General features: G+C 39.7%; 1 protein-coding gene across 7 annotated transcripts in view; it reads right to left on the minus strand.

Moving 5' to 3' along the window:
* UNC5D (unc-5 netrin receptor D) overlaps positions 1 to 15,843 on the minus strand; it is a 595,849-nt gene that overhangs the window by 102,556 nt on the left and 477,450 nt on the right. For 5 of the 7 annotated variants that reach the window (XM_055141626.1, XM_055141606.1, XM_055141599.1 and 2 more), the window contains one exon: positions 2,237 to 2,269. The exons of the other annotated variants lie outside the window; for them this stretch is intronic. In XM_055141626.1, coding sequence (XP_054997601.1) covers positions 2,237 to 2,269 — 33 coding nt within the window. The remainder of the gene's footprint in view (positions 1 to 2,236; positions 2,270 to 15,843) is intronic. 7 annotated transcript variants of the gene reach the window in all.

Raw genomic sequence — 15,843 nt, forward strand, 5'->3', positions numbered from 1 at the left:
CAGAGGGCGACCAATACAAATCGACTAACGTTTCCAAGCAATCTGAATTTTAATAACATCAAATTTAATAACACCATTGTCTGGTGTGTGTGTGTGTGTGTGTGTGTGTGTGTGTGTGTGTGTGTGTGTGTGTGTGTGTGTGGTGTGTGTGTTACGCAGCAGAGTTCAGGCACTTTTCCTGGTTCTGTGCTCAGGAGTGATCCATCCCCGGGCAGTGCTTTTGGGACAATGCAGTACCGGCGATCAAACTGAGCTGGTCACATGCAAGGTAAGAACCTTAAGAACCCAGTCTCAATAACATAAAATGTATTAGCAAAAAAAAACAAACAAACATCATTCACTTGATAAGAAGACAAGAGACACTGATTCGCGACATCTTTCACAGGCTTTGGAAAAAAGACTATTGGGGTAGATGTCTAAGTACCCTATTGCTAAGAGCTGTACTAATGACACTCTTCTCTCTCAGTGTCTCTTACACTTGGGACTTCTCCCTGAGTACCTCAAAGTCCTATGGAGGAACATATTAAAATGTAGATTCTCAAGGGCCCTCCCAAAGTCAGGAATTCTAATTCATTCATTTGATCCTGAGGTGTGGTAGATTTAACTAGATCCAATCAAGCTTTCATACTGTTATGCCACAGTTTCTGATCTACCCTTTGAGAAACAACTTTCTAAGACAGTGGTTTTGTGATCCAAGTTACACACTGGCATTACCCAAGAAACTTCAAAATACAGGGATGGGGCTGGAGCAATAGCACAGTGGGTAGGGCGTTTGCCTTGAACGTGGCCGACCTGGATTCGATTCCCAGCATCCCATATGGTCCCCCGAGCACTGCCAGGAGTAATTCCTGAGTGCATGAACCAGGAGTAACCCCTGTGCATTGCTGGGTGTGACCCAAAAAGAAAAAAAAAAACAGGGGTCCTGTTGGAACTTTTGGGGATCGGTAAAAAAAAAATTTGACCTACACTATGGTGAGGATTTCACTGTTCAATCACAGTTTTTATAAATAAAGTGTACCTTGATCTGGGTTTGAAAGTCCAAAAAATAGGGATCCTTGAGCTTTAATACAGTTCCCGAATTTTCAATTTTGGTCTGGAGTGTATGTATATATGTGTGTGTGTATGGAAATCACTATATATGCTGGGATTCAGTATCTTTCTATATCTCAGTATCTCTCTATGTATATATATATATATATATATATATATATATATGTCACTGTATCACTGTCATCCCATTGCTCATCAATTGGCTCAAGTGGGCACCAGTAACGTCTCCATTGTGAGACTTGTTGTTATCTCTCTATACATTCTATACACACATATATTTATACACACATATATGTATATATACATATATATATGCTGATTCCCAGGATATACACTGATTTCCAGAATATATCCTGGGAATCAGTATGCAGAAACTATTCCTAACTCAATGCTCAGGGACCTGTCCTGATGATGCTTGTGTAGTGTCTGTGGGTGGGGGGGAGCGGGGGGGACATGAAGCTGCAGATCACGCATGGGCCCTAGGCATGCAAAGCATGAGCTTAGTCATTTGAGTTATTTTTCCAACTGTGGACCTAGAATTTTTGAAAGAACTCCAGAGAGCTCTGAAGTCCAGCCAAGAAAGAACCCATCTTGTCCAATGCTGAGTTTCTAACTCTCCAAATGGGCACCTCTTCCCATCTCTTACTGAATACGTAAGATGCAGATTATAGAAAGGCCTCTCCACAACCAGCCTGCACAGAGAGGGTTCAAAGCGTAAAGACACAGATATTTTCAGTTCATGATGATTAGTTTCACTAGAAAACTGGTTCCTAATATAGCCAGATGCCATGGATTTCACAGTTTGCATTTTAAGTGTCCCTGATCCACGAAGGAGAGGCATATGGTATGGTCAGATTTTGCTCGGGGCATTCTCATAAAATCATGTCCTGCCAAATATTAACAGTAATGTTATAACTCACTTTAGAAATAAAACTCCTAGATGACATTTGCAGAGAAGTGGACTTAAGAGAAAGACGGAATTAAGAGAAGAGACAAACTTTTAATTTGAGGGAGGGCAGGAGCATACATATTTCATATATAGTAAAACCTCTGATATATAATGCTAAAGCCCAGGAGAAGTCCAAAAACCCTGGTTTTCATGTGAACTTCAATTCTGCTCAGCTCCTAAACAGAAAGGCAGCAAATATGAGAGTAAATGATATCCACAAGAGGAAAGATAACTTACTTTGGGGTTTTATTTCATGAAGAGGTTTTTTATCTAAAAAAAAAGAGAAAGAAAGTTGCATTTAATAAATTTACATGGAGCAGATATATTTATTCTATCACTCTATAGCTACCTCCAAAAATGTTTTTATCTTGGTTGACAATATGGATATTGTCCATATTTTTGCTCGCCATTTTAAAATTTTTCTCTTTTGAAATACTTTTCCTAGGTTGATTGCTTCATTCCTTTTATTATTTTTTCCCTCAGGCTTACTAGAGTTCCTGTTGCATGATAGATTCATATCAGTATGCTGAGAATACTAAGCTACCTACCTGTTTTCTTTCTAGATAGAGTCAGAAGGGCTATACTAGTGAGGGATGCTATTTAACTCTATGTGATGATAGAAAGGTGAATTTCTGAATAAATATTTAAAGGGAATCTTCCATGGTCTGCATTTTCAGGGACTGGGAAAGGTCCTAAAGGACACTGCTTATCTCTTCTTATGTGATCTGGGTGCAAGGGTGCCAGAGTTTGTTTATAAGAAATCATTTTATTTCATATCTGTTAATATATGTCGATTTCTCTTAAAGGAAAGGGTAACATTTTAATTTTTGATTAAAATAGCAAGACATTACAACATGATTAAAGGGTACATCATTATAAATCAACATCTCTATATACTACATAAAGTTCTTCATTTAAAGACCAATCTAAACTTCAGCACACAACTGACCTTCTTACCTTAAGGAAAAGGCATCCCTTAGCTCCTATCCTTCTAATACTAATTTGGCCTTCTAGTTTCTAAACTTTTTTTTGGTTTTATTTTGTCCATTCATTTGCTTTGCTTGTATATCACCTGTGAGTGAAATCCTACAGCGTAAGGTCATATGATAATCATAATATTGAGTAGTTCAGTCGGTAAATAGAAAAGATTCTTGGCCACTTACTAGAACAGGGTGACATGAGCCAGAGTTTAGATGAGATAGTTTTATCTGTTATCCTTACACCCTCGCTCAGCTTTCTCCCATACTCCTCCCACCACCAAATGCCTTGCATTCCCACTGAGACTCTGCCTCCATATTTTCATTTGCTTTACACTATGCCCCTTCCTTGTATAATCCACCTCCTTCTGCTCCATTCTTGGCCAACACACCAATGGAAGTCTAGCCCAATGCAGAGAGCAGGGACACTGCTTAGACACTATGTCAAGATTCTAAGATTTTCAGGGTGCTCACCCCTCTTTCCACATTTTAATGGCACAGATAGCACGTGGTTACACTATTAACTCAGACCCCGAAGCTAAACAACTGCAAAATCATATTCTGGTAGGGGAATCTTGAAAGGTCGCTTTGTGTAGCCTGTCCTTCTTTTGCCGAAGGCAAGCCAGGCAGAGGCTGTCATTTTGCATTACATTCTTTTTAACTAATCAAACCAAGCATACTTCAGATTTGAGAAATTCATATATGTTGTCTGATGTGCTGTAACTTCCCAAGCAAGCAGACTGAAACAGTCATATTCTGAACTCTTCATGGGAATCTCTCTTTTTTTCACATTTTATTGAATCACTGTGAGATAGTTACAAGCTTTCATGTTTGGGTTACAATCACACAATGATCAAACACCCATCTCTCCACCAGTGCATACTCCCCACCACCAATATTCCTGGTATATCCCCCTTTCCCACCCTTCCCCTGCCTCCATGGCAGACAATATTCCCCATACTCTCTACTTTTGGGAATTATGGCTTGCAACAGAGACACTGAGAGGTCATCATGTTTGGTCCATTATCTTCTTTGGGCACACATCTCCTATCCTGACTGATTCCTCCAGCCATCATTTTCTTAGTGATCCCTTCTCTATTCCATCTGCCTTCTCCTCTCCACTTATGAAGCAGGCTTCCAGCTATGGGGCAATCCCCCTGGCCCTTGTATCTACTGTCCTTGGGTGTCAGTCTCATGGGATCTCTCTTACCCTAACTCAGGTCTGAATTTGACACTCATTTTGACAGAAAGCCCTTACATCATGCGTTAAATACAGCTTTTATGTGTTTTGTCATCTGATTTGTCATAGAAGTAGCTTTAAAAAGTTGAGTGTAAATTACAGCCTGTCAAATGGGTCACCATTTTTTTTTCTCACTATAAGTGGAAAGTTAACTGCCAAAGGGTAATTTCTGACAAATAACTCTTTAAAACTAAAAATCCCCAAAGACAATTTGTTCAAATTTATATAATCCTAGTGATTTTTTTACATATCTTTCTTTAAAAAGACATTTTTTTCCTTTTCTTTAATGCACAGATTTAATTCCAGCAGCTTTCCCGAGAGCAGGTGGTACTCCTCAACGTCCAGATGCTAATACACTCAAGGATTAGAATAAAATGACTTTGGTGCTTTTAACCTAACTTCAGTTTTTGCTTAGTGCATGTTATCTGAAAGCATTTGGCATGGGCACAGCAACGCTGACAGTCCAGGGCTCAGATATCTGAACGTGATGCATTGCTACAGCTACACAAAGAGACATGCAGAACAGCTGTTTAGAACTCTGACTGAGCTTAACAGTATTTTCTGCCTTCTAAACCACAGGAATGAAAATTATGCTGGGTAGCAAAATAAAACTCTATTACAAACAGGTGAGATATGTAAGTATTCTCCAGAAAAATAAATCTAATACAGCCAGGCTATGAGAAACTTGGGTTGGGAGCGCTCTATAAGGTATTGCTCTGACAGAGGAGAGAGTGAGGCTGAAAAACTCAGGGATAAGAGCCAGTGATCAATGTGGAGACGGTGCAGGCCGGTCTCAAGGGCATACTGAGTTCTGCCTCCCATCAGTTGTGGCCCTGTCACTGTGGAGAGTGTGGCACTGTGGCGAAAGTGTGGGTCCCACAGTCACAACTGGATTTCAAGTGACTTCTTTCTATAGTGTGACACAGTAAAATGGGAATGAGAACACCGTGGAAGACTGATACTGGGGACCAAACAGAGTTCATGTAAAGGCACACAGCGGAGGTGTCATATGAGCAGATACAGTCAGCAGTGGCTGATGACGCTTACAACAAAATCATATACTCATTGTAATATCTGGTTAGAATAATAACATGATTCCTTAAGCACCATGCTTAGAGACACATCATGACTGCAAATTTATTTGTTTTTATTAAAGGGAATTGTGGGATACTTGAATGGGAACTGAGAAACAAATGAACAGTCATGGATTCTGCTTTGTTTGAACAAGATCAAGTCAAGACTTCAGCTTCCTGATATGTAAAAAGGACAAAGAACCCAAAGAGGCTGAAAACATGCCACATAAATTGGTTTGAGACAATTCCTTAGTGTTTACTCAAAGTAAAACCTATTTTCAGAACTGCCATTATTCTGTGAGGTTTATCAGGTGAAGGCCAAGCAGGTGGTGGGTGCCCAGTGTATACACTCGCATGGCAGAGGCTGGAAGCTGGTGTGTTCAAGAGAATGCTCTGACCTTGGCAGAAGCAACATCATTGGGTTGTGCTGCATTTTGTACAATTACAGTATCTTAACAGCAAGTGGCTGCCAGAGAGCATTTTCCCACCTTGAAATGTCTGAGCAGGGATGGTTTCCTGAGCTCCAGAGAAAGCTGCCACGGACCCTGCCCTCCCTCCTGTACAACAACAGCCACCGAGAATCCTGGTTCTATTACTCTGCCCCATCATCATTTTCTCACCAGGTTCAAGGTCAAGCATCCACTTGGCCTTGGTCAACCTAATCCTCACCACTTTTTTTGCACCTTGCCAAGGCCATGTTCAAATGACCCCGTAGTAAATGAATCTCCTAAGCCTGTGTTTGTTAATCTTAGATATACACTACATTCACCATGGGAAAATTTTAAAAAATATACCACTGCCTGAGCTTCAATCCAGGAATCCGTGATTAAATGAATTTTTTTTTATTATTTTGTGATTACTTTAGGGCACTGTCACTTTCCAGCAACAAATCTGAGCCTTCTTGTAGAATACTCATCCATCCTAAGAAGCTCTGGGATAACTAGGATATATGGGTGGGTCTGAAAGAATCACACCTGCTACTATCAGCAGAAAAATGGAATTATGGACCGTGAAAACTGAACTATAGACTAAGAAAATCATGGCACTTTTTCCCAGGGTTTGACTTTTATATACAACTACTTTTATTTACCTACTGAGCAGATAGAAATTGATGATATGCACTAACAATTCTTGTAAAATAATAATGGTTTTATGTATTTACAAACTAAAGGTGTAAATTTTTAAAATTTTATTGTTCAGTATTTCAATTATGTTTTTTAAAAAGCATTTGCATTATTTACACATGAAATTCAATGGAAAAAGACATAATCCTACTCAATGAGATTCTTGCTTTTAAAGTATATATTATATATACACACATTTATAAGTATAAAATATATAAATTATATGTTTAATGAATATGAGTTATATATACAAGTCTAGGCTTCTCTTCTCCACGATTTTATATTTATAAGATTATGTACACCATGCATGCTTATACATGTTAGCAGGAAGTTACATGAGATTTGAGTAGTTGATCATTTTATCTACAGATGAATGCAGTTGTCTTTTATATAGTCTTAAATAATAGTTTGTTTCTTAATAATGCAAATATTATATTGTATGTGTGTATGTGTGTGCACATGCACACACACATAAGGCATATGAAAATGAATAAGGAGGGAGAAGGGAAAATGCACTTTTTTGGGGGGTGCTTATTTTTTAAAAATTATAATTTATTACTTCTGGTGTTAAATGTGAGACTTCAGAAGCATCTCCATGGACTCCAGTATTCTAGGACCTATTAATAGCAACATCCTTACCCTATCTTCCCACCACCCTCCCCTCTACATCCAGTTTATAATTTTTTACCTGCCAGGGAATGTGGTGGCTAACCACATGCAGCCCCCCAGGAGAGTGACCTGAGAATGGTGGACAGGAACAGGTAGGTTAAATCTCCCACACTGAGATGGGCAAGGGGCTGTGCCCAAAAGACTGTGATTTTATTCTTGGATATTGGCTCCTGTGGGTTTTAAATATCATGAATGTTTGCATGTTGGATGCCAGGAAACTGTGCTTTCAGGTTGTGGAGTAAAGTAACTTGACATAAAGACAAAAGACAGTAAGATCAAGACTGCAACTCTCCTCAGGAAGCAGTTCATGCACGCCATTGTAGTTTACATCTGCCACTCCTTCATTTCACCCAACCAGTCATTCCCTGTATTTTCATTTCCACACACCAGTCCTGACAATCTATCTCCTTCTTTAAAGAGTATATATTTGAAGCCATTTTTTACACTCCCCCAAGATGTGTTAGATATATATTGATTTATTTTTCAAATTCTTGGAATTTTTAAATTATAGTTTCTGACTTTGATATCTATGGACTCATCAGCCCTCTCTGTCCAATTTCTACTTCTTTACTCAAGGAAATAATTCAACCCTCAGGAAACATGAACCTAACATGATTTCCCCATAACCCCGAAGTCATGGGAAACTGTTCCACATTTTCAGTGTTCTATTATCAGGCTCCACCACATCAAATATATCTTAGTTTCTTCGATACCTCACCACAGATCCTTGCTCTAGTCTGATCATTCCAATAAAAACTCTCCAGGCGCATCTCAGTAACTTTACCCAAGATATTTCCCCTTCCTCCAAAGACCTTTTGCCTCTGAGCCTCCCACATGAAATGCCTGGTTCCAGATCCATTTCTGATTCCGTCATGAAATCTCTGGTGATTCCTGTTATACAGGCACTTCTCCCTTCTCTGGAGTGTATCTTCCTTGTCATTAAACTACAATGTAGGACTTTTTTTCCCCAACAAATTAATGACTTCATGAATGTTCATCTGAATTATTTTATACTTTTGTAATCACAGCCAGTTATGGGTCCTTAGCATTTGAATCATTTAAAAATGATTAGCTCACAAATAACTGGCACTGCAACCAGAGATTCTCAGCAAGGCAAGAGGGGGCAAATTAAATTAAAAGCTATTTGCTTGATTATTTACTGATTGTTAGAGAAGTAGTTGAAGTTATGGATTATCAATGCGTTCCATTTATTCTTGCTTTCCTTCTCCTCCATAACTAGAAATAAAGAAGGGCCAGTGTTCCGCCTTATGAATGCTTCAAAGGCTGCAGATAATCCCAGGAACTGGCAGGTCTGACTTGTATTAGCACTGGCAGATAATTAGATAAACATGAGGTCTGCTTTGCATTGGCAACACCACTGTCACTAATATGTCAAGCAGACACTAAAGATGACAAGTTGCGATTCTATTCTATTCTCCTCTGGGTGCTGAAAGTTCATTTAGGCAGTAGGGGATCAGGAACATACCCACCAGCTCTTGAATATACCCTATAACACTCTATATCATCAAAATCACAGAAAATTCAAGAAAAAATAATCTCAGCTCTACATAGCTTATTTTCAGTTTGAAAATTTTCTTATGCCTTCTCCCCCTTCACCCCCACTGGCTCATTTTACAAAGATCTGCTCAGAAAATTCTCTTTGGAGACCATGTTTATTTCATATGCTATCTGTTTAATTCAATCCATCCTCCCTGTTCTCCAATGCTTTCCGTTCTCTACAGGCAAAACTTTCTGTTTTTCCTACTAAAATGATCGCTGAGCCCATCCACAGAAGATAAGTACAGAGAGCAGGAAATTTATAGAGATTCCTCTTGGGGTTTCCTAGTTGGCAGTATTCATTAGCTAAGTCATAAGTCTCAGATATCTGGGTAATTAGGAAAAAGTACAGGGATGAATGACAAAAATATCCACTTGCACCAAAACTCATGAGGTTTGACACATACATTGGGGAATCAAACAGCTCTATTGCTTCTTCCACCTACAAATTATTCAAGATCCCAATGTATTTGTTAGAAATTGGTGGACGCCAGGACAATGTCTCAGGATGGTAACATCCTTCCACATTGCCCTCAGAGGACTTGCTTGGTGTGCCTTTTGAGACATAGACTCTTTTACTTATTTCAAATTTGGGGAATCCTCCTAGGAATAAACTTTCATTTCCTAAACACAGGTAATTAAATATCAATAACAACAGACACTTACAAATGACTTTTGTATATTTCATTCTTAAGTTAAATGATTTACCTTTCTGGAGTTCATACCACCATAGTTACAAAGTTCTATTCTTCCCCACTGATGCTTGGTATTAGTTTTTGTGATGACTGTAAAGAATCAAATATGCTATTTGGTTCGCAGCAATTACTTTTAAGAATGTGTTTACAAAGACATAGCAGAAATTGAAATCAAAGTATAACACGCAGTGTTCCCAACTCTGTTCCGAGGGAAGATGCATATGGAACTTCTATTTTTAATCCTATGAATTATTTTGCTAGATTCCTTTTCTTCCATTCACAGTGTATGTATTTAAATATGTGTACATATATATTTTATATACCGACATTCACAAGTAAACAAAAGCCTCCAGAGTCTATTATGAAAGCTTAAGGGTATGATCTATTTGTTAACATAGCGAGCATTTGGGGCCAGGGTGGTAGTACAGTGGGTAGAGCACTTGCTATGCTTGATTCCCAGTGTCCCATATGGTCCTCGGAGCCTGCCAGAAGTGACCTCTGAGTGCAGAGTGAGGAGTAAAATCTGGGAGTGGCCCTCAAAGGGGGAAAAACCCAAATAAAGTGATAATTTATTTTACAGCAAGTGTGATTGTCAGGGCTGGAGCCATAATACAGGGCTGGAGTGATAGCACAGAGGGTAGGGCATTTGCCTTGCAAGAGGCTGACCTGGGTTCAATTCCTTCGCCCCTCTCAGAGAGCCCGGCAAGCTACTGAGAGTATCCCACCCGCACAGGAGAGCCTGGCAAGCCACCCGTGGTGTATTCAATATGCCAAAAACAGTAACAACAAGTCTCACAATGGAGATGTGACTGGTGCCCACTCGAGCAAATCAATGAACAGGACAAGAGTGCTACAGTGCTATGCATGATTATCAGATTTTTAACCAGTGCTTTACAAAGATCCTACCAGTCTAAGTACTACCCTTGACCTTTTGTAGATGCACGGTGGCTTCCTGATGTGTCACACTGTTCTTGCAGCTGCTGAATCATAAGGAGTTCCGGGGTGGTACAATTTAGGAAGCTGATTGCCTTAATGACAGGCCACTGCTAAGGTAATATTTAGCAATTAATTTGCACAGGGTATCTGCCTGTCATACAGTGATAAATACTTAAAGAGAAACTATAACTCGAGAACCCGAAGCCTGTAATTGTTTCTCACTGTTACTGGTTCTTACATGGCCACACACCTACTGACAATTATAAACCAAACTACCCACAGTCTCCATGTACATGAATCTACCTAGTCCTAGCACTCTGGACTGTAAATGATATGCAGTCGTTCTCAATAAGTGAATTGTGAGTGAATTTTAAGCCTTGGGTATAATTTTAGTTATGAGTGTTGGGAAGCCAGGATCTGCACATTTCCTGTGTTCTCTATAATGACCACCCCCCTTCCCCCCCCCCCCCCCCACCGGCATTGTGGCTTCTCGATGAAGGGTTTGGACTGCGGCACAGGCCTGAAGTGCTGGAGGCCAGCTTTGAGGATTTGGTTCAAGTGTGAGTCTAGAAACCTGGTTTCCTTTCATCTGATATCTAAACTCCTCCTGAACTCTGCCTAATGATCATCCAAATGTTTAATTTTAGGGAGATTGAATTAATTTCTCTAAAAACAGGTTATAAGATAAGAGAGTACGCATTGTGGCATTGCTTTCCTATTTCATATGTATAATATACTATTAATAATTTATTCAATGTTGAATATATAATACACAAATAAAACATGCAATGTATGTGGATTATCTTTACAATATATAATTGTAAAGATTCATAATTTTATACTGTAATGAAACTTAGAGATGATCAAATTTAATGTATATGTGCACAAGGGGACTGGAGTGAATGCACAGCAGGTAGGGCATTTGCCTTGCATGCGGCCAACCTGGGTTTGATTCCTTCATCCCTCTCAGAGATCCAAGCAAGCTACCGAGAGTATCTCGCCCGCATGGCAGAGCCTGGAAAACTGCCAGTGGTATATTCTTTATGCCAAAAACAGTAACAACAGGTCTCACAATGGAGACGTTACTGGTGACTTTGGTGCAAATTGATGAGCAATGGGATGGCAGTGATACAGTGATACAGTGATGGACACAAGGCAGAGAACCATGATTTATCTAACATCATACCCTGATGGTTAACAAAACTCCTCAACTAAGACCAAGAACCCTGAATGCTAGGTGAGAACCCTTTAACTACATGTACCATTTCTCTAAATGGTCACAGCGGTTTTCTACTTTACCCTAATCTAACATTGTCCTCTACCAAATACATGAACACAAGCCAGAGCTTTCTAAAATTCTAATACTGACTCTTCTCTGAAAAAAGCAGAAGATTGGGTTAATGATAATGTCTATTGATGATGCTAGTATCATCTTTATTTTTACGTATCACCTTTCTCAGAATTCTGTTAAAGACACATGTATATTTAACTTGCAACTTAAGTAGAAACAGTAGAATCAAAACAAAAAGGTTTCCTCTATCTCTATTAATTCACTTTGCTCAGCATACCCTAGAGGCCACTAAATTCTGTACCGGAGCAGACGACTCAGTTTTAAATCACCTCCTTGATTTGGTTCTTGCCATTTCTTTTACAGCTGAAACATTCTATGATCTCATACATTAAATCTTTCTCTAGTCCAAACCAATATTTTTACCTTTTTTTTACTGTTGAATCCTGATGAAATAATATACTGCAAATACAGAGTTTGGAGGTCATTGAAGTAATGAAGAGTTGATAGTTTGTTTTATATGACAGAAAACCTAAATTCTGGAAACAGTCTGACTAGAAGGGTACTGAGAATATCAGTGATTGCTACCAAATGTACTAAACCTTAAAAAAGATAGAGAAGGTATAGAGAGATAGTATAGGGCATTTGGTGCTTTTGTGCACGTGACTAACCCTAGTTTGATCCCTGGCACTGAAGATAGTCCCGTGAGAAACACTGTGAACTCTGAGCACATAGCTAGGGTGAAAGCTTACGCATTGCTATATATGCTTCCTCCCCAAAACAAAACAAAATCATACAGAATAGACTAGAGAGACAGTCCAAATTTCTGCAGTGCATTCTTTGCCTGTAGAGTCCCTGGGATTCATACCGGACCCCACATAGACCCCTTAACACCATAAGAACCCCTGAAAACAAACCCAAAGTAGCCCTTGAGTACTGCCAAGGGTGGCCCCCTAACAAACAAACAATTAAGAGCAAAGATCCAGAGAGATAGTCCAGGAGGCAAAGGAGTTGCTTTGCTTGCAGCTGATGCCAGTACAATAACTGGAATCACATATGGTTCCCTGAGCACCAGGGGACATGACTTCTAACTACAAAGCTAGGAACAGCCCAGGAGCACCACCAGGTGTGGCCTGAATTTTTAAAAATTGGGTTGTTTTTCTTAAAAACAAAAGAAGGAAAATAGGTAAAGTGTTACTTAGGGATGTGGGGATGTAGCAAAAGTAATTACTGGACATGGAATGGATATCATTATTCTAACACGCCAAAAACAGTAACAACAAGTCTCACAGTGGAGATGTTACTGGTGCCTGCTCGAGCAAATCGATGAGCAACAGGATGACAGTGACAGTGACAGTGACAGTGATAAGAACTGAAGGGGCAATCCTGGGATCTGTTGATTGCCAACTGTAGTTCATATGCTGGTTTGCTTTTTTCCGATGAGAAAGAATTTTTGAATTTGTGCTAAATTAGAATCTGCCTTATAAAAATTAAATTCTGGGACCAGAAAGAGAGAGAGTTATAGAAGGGAAAGCACTTGGCTGGAACGCAGATGGTCCAGCTCTGTCTTGGGAAGTCCGAGTACTGCTGGTCAGGCTTAGGCCAGCCTCCCCTCGGGCCTGAGTAGCACAGCATCCTTAGGAAGTCCCACCCTGGTGAGTGACTGAGAGACAGCTGGGAAAGGCTGCTGGGTCTCCTGCACATGTGGAAAACCACCCAACATTTATCTTTTCATGCTAAAACATACATACGTATTTCATAATACTAGGGCTAAATCCCTCGCCTCAGTATAGCGAGGGCTGATCTCACTTGGGATCATTCTGGCTTGCTTCTTGAGCCTTTCCCTTGAGTTGTGTTCGACTGGTCATTAGAATAGTAGCGTTGTAGAACTAGTTGACATGCATGAGGTTGCCTGAACATTCTCCTTGTGTGAAGCAATCCCTGTCTGCAAGGCAAGACTGGTCAATCGAGAGCTATTCAGACAGCTACTTCTCAGACTTTCTGATGAAAGGCATGGAAACCTGGATTTGACACATTGTTTAATGATTCCCCTGGATTCTTCAATCTGTTCTTTATCGATGGGAGACATACTCAAATTCCACTGGCCTCATCCATTCATCTTTCTCTTTTAGAATCACGTTCATTTCTAATCTTTCCCAAAGAGAAAACCTTATTAGAACTCAGAATTGCAAAGGAATCAGTTTTTGTTTTGTGTGACAAATCAATTCGGGACAATCTTTCAGAGTTAGGTGGGAGACCATGTATCTTGCAAGTGTGAATCTATGCATTTCATTCCCAACACCACTGAATGAAGCCCCCACTATATCTATATATCTATATCTATATATCTTATTGTTACTGTTTTTGGCATATAGAATACATCATGGACAGCTTGCCAGTAACAAGTCTCACAATGGAGACGTTACTCTTGCTTGCTTGAGCAAATCGATGAGCGATGGGATGACAGTGATATAGTGATATTGTGAGACTCGTTGTTACTATTTTTGGCATATCTAATATGCCACGGGTAGCTTGCCAGGCTCTGCTGTACAGGCAGGATACTCTTGGTAGCTTGCCAGGCTCTCTGAGAGAGATGGAGGAATCAAACCGGGTCAGTCGCATGCAGGGCAAACGCCCTACCTGCTGTACTGTCATTCCAGTCCATAGTACAGTATATATGTATATAATAGAGCCCAATCTGGGGAAGCCCTCGGGGAAACTCAGTTTCTGGGTCCTCCCACAAAGCCCAGTTCAGAGCTGCCTTCATCCTGTGCTTCTGACAAACGGTCTCTACAAAATATTTCTCAAATCTAACAGCTGCATAGTATTCTATTGTATAGATGTACCAAAGTTTCTTCAGCCAGTCATCTCTTCTAGGGCACTCAGGTTTTTTCCAGATTCTGGCTATTGTAAATAGTGCTGCGATGAACATATAAGTGCAGATGTCATTTCGACTATACTTTTTTGCTCCTCTGGGATATATTCCCAGCAGTGATATTGCTGGGTCAAATGGAAGCTCAACCTCTAGTTTTTTGAGAATCGTCCATATTGTTTTCCAAAAGGGCTGCTGTCTCCATGGCTTGGAGGCTGGTCTCTCATTCTGGGCAACTCAGAGAAGGGAACACCAAATAAAATGTGGTCGGAGGTCATGCAGGGGAAGGGTGACACGTGCCGAATGTAGACTAGAGACTGAACACAATGGCCACTCAACACCTTTATTGCAAACCACAACACCTAATCAGAGAGAGAGAACAAAAGGGAATACCCTGCCATAGTGGCAGTGTGGGGTGGGAGGAGACAGGACTGGGGAGGGTGGGAGGGATGCTGGGTTTACTGGTGGTGGAGAATGGGCACTGGTGAAGGGATGGGTTCTTGAACTTTGTATGGGGGAAACATGAGCACAAAAATGTATAAATCTGTAACTGTACCCTCACAGTGATTCACTAATAAAAAAAATTAAAAATAAAGTTATATATATATATATATATATATATATATTTCTCAAATCTTGGTAAAGGATTTGCGTTCCCATCAATAATCTGGTTATACAGCTAAAGTTTCTTTCCTTAGGAAATATTCTTAGGCTTTCTAATATTTTTAGTCTGTTTCCAGTGTACACTGTGATGGGGATTTGTTCTTATGAGTCTGTTTAGTGTTCCTGGGTTTTATTTTGTTTTATTTTTTTTCTTTTTCCTCTCTCTCTAAGTAATGCAATCTGGAGGCCATGCACCCTGTTCTCCAGATGCCCAAATTTAATTTTGAAGCCCTTCCTATTTACAGTGGAGGTGTTTTATTTCAATTCCTCTCATAAAATGAACAAAGCTAACAAGATGTACCTGAGATAAACAATCTTACAAAATCATGTTTCTGAGGCATAACATAGTACTTTCTGTCCAGTTCACCAAAACAATGCAAAGTATAAAATACATATTGAAATAAATATGTGTGTACTGGGGGCAGATGTGAGAAAACTAGGAATAGGAAAAAGAAAATGTAGATGGAGGAGGGAGATAGGCAGAATACTTGCTTTGATTTTTATTGGCTGAGAGAGACATTCTCACCTAAGTTACTCTGTCATGACTACATACATGTGCTGCTATTCCATGGAAATAAATATAAGATAGTGACAGAAAGAAAATTTCCTAGAAAGCGAAAAGCACTGTAAGTGTTTCAGAGCTGACTGATAAGATCACACATTTTTAATGACTTATGAAATACATATAAATCATGGGCCACTAGTTGAAGGCCCATTCTCATTTAGGAGAGGGCTTATGTTCAAAAAACA

The sequence above is a fragment of the Sorex araneus genome, chromosome 1 (genome assembly GCF_027595985.1).
Source record: "Sorex araneus isolate mSorAra2 chromosome 1, mSorAra2.pri, whole genome shotgun sequence".
NCBI lineage: Eukaryota > Metazoa > Chordata > Mammalia > Eulipotyphla > Soricidae > Sorex > Sorex araneus.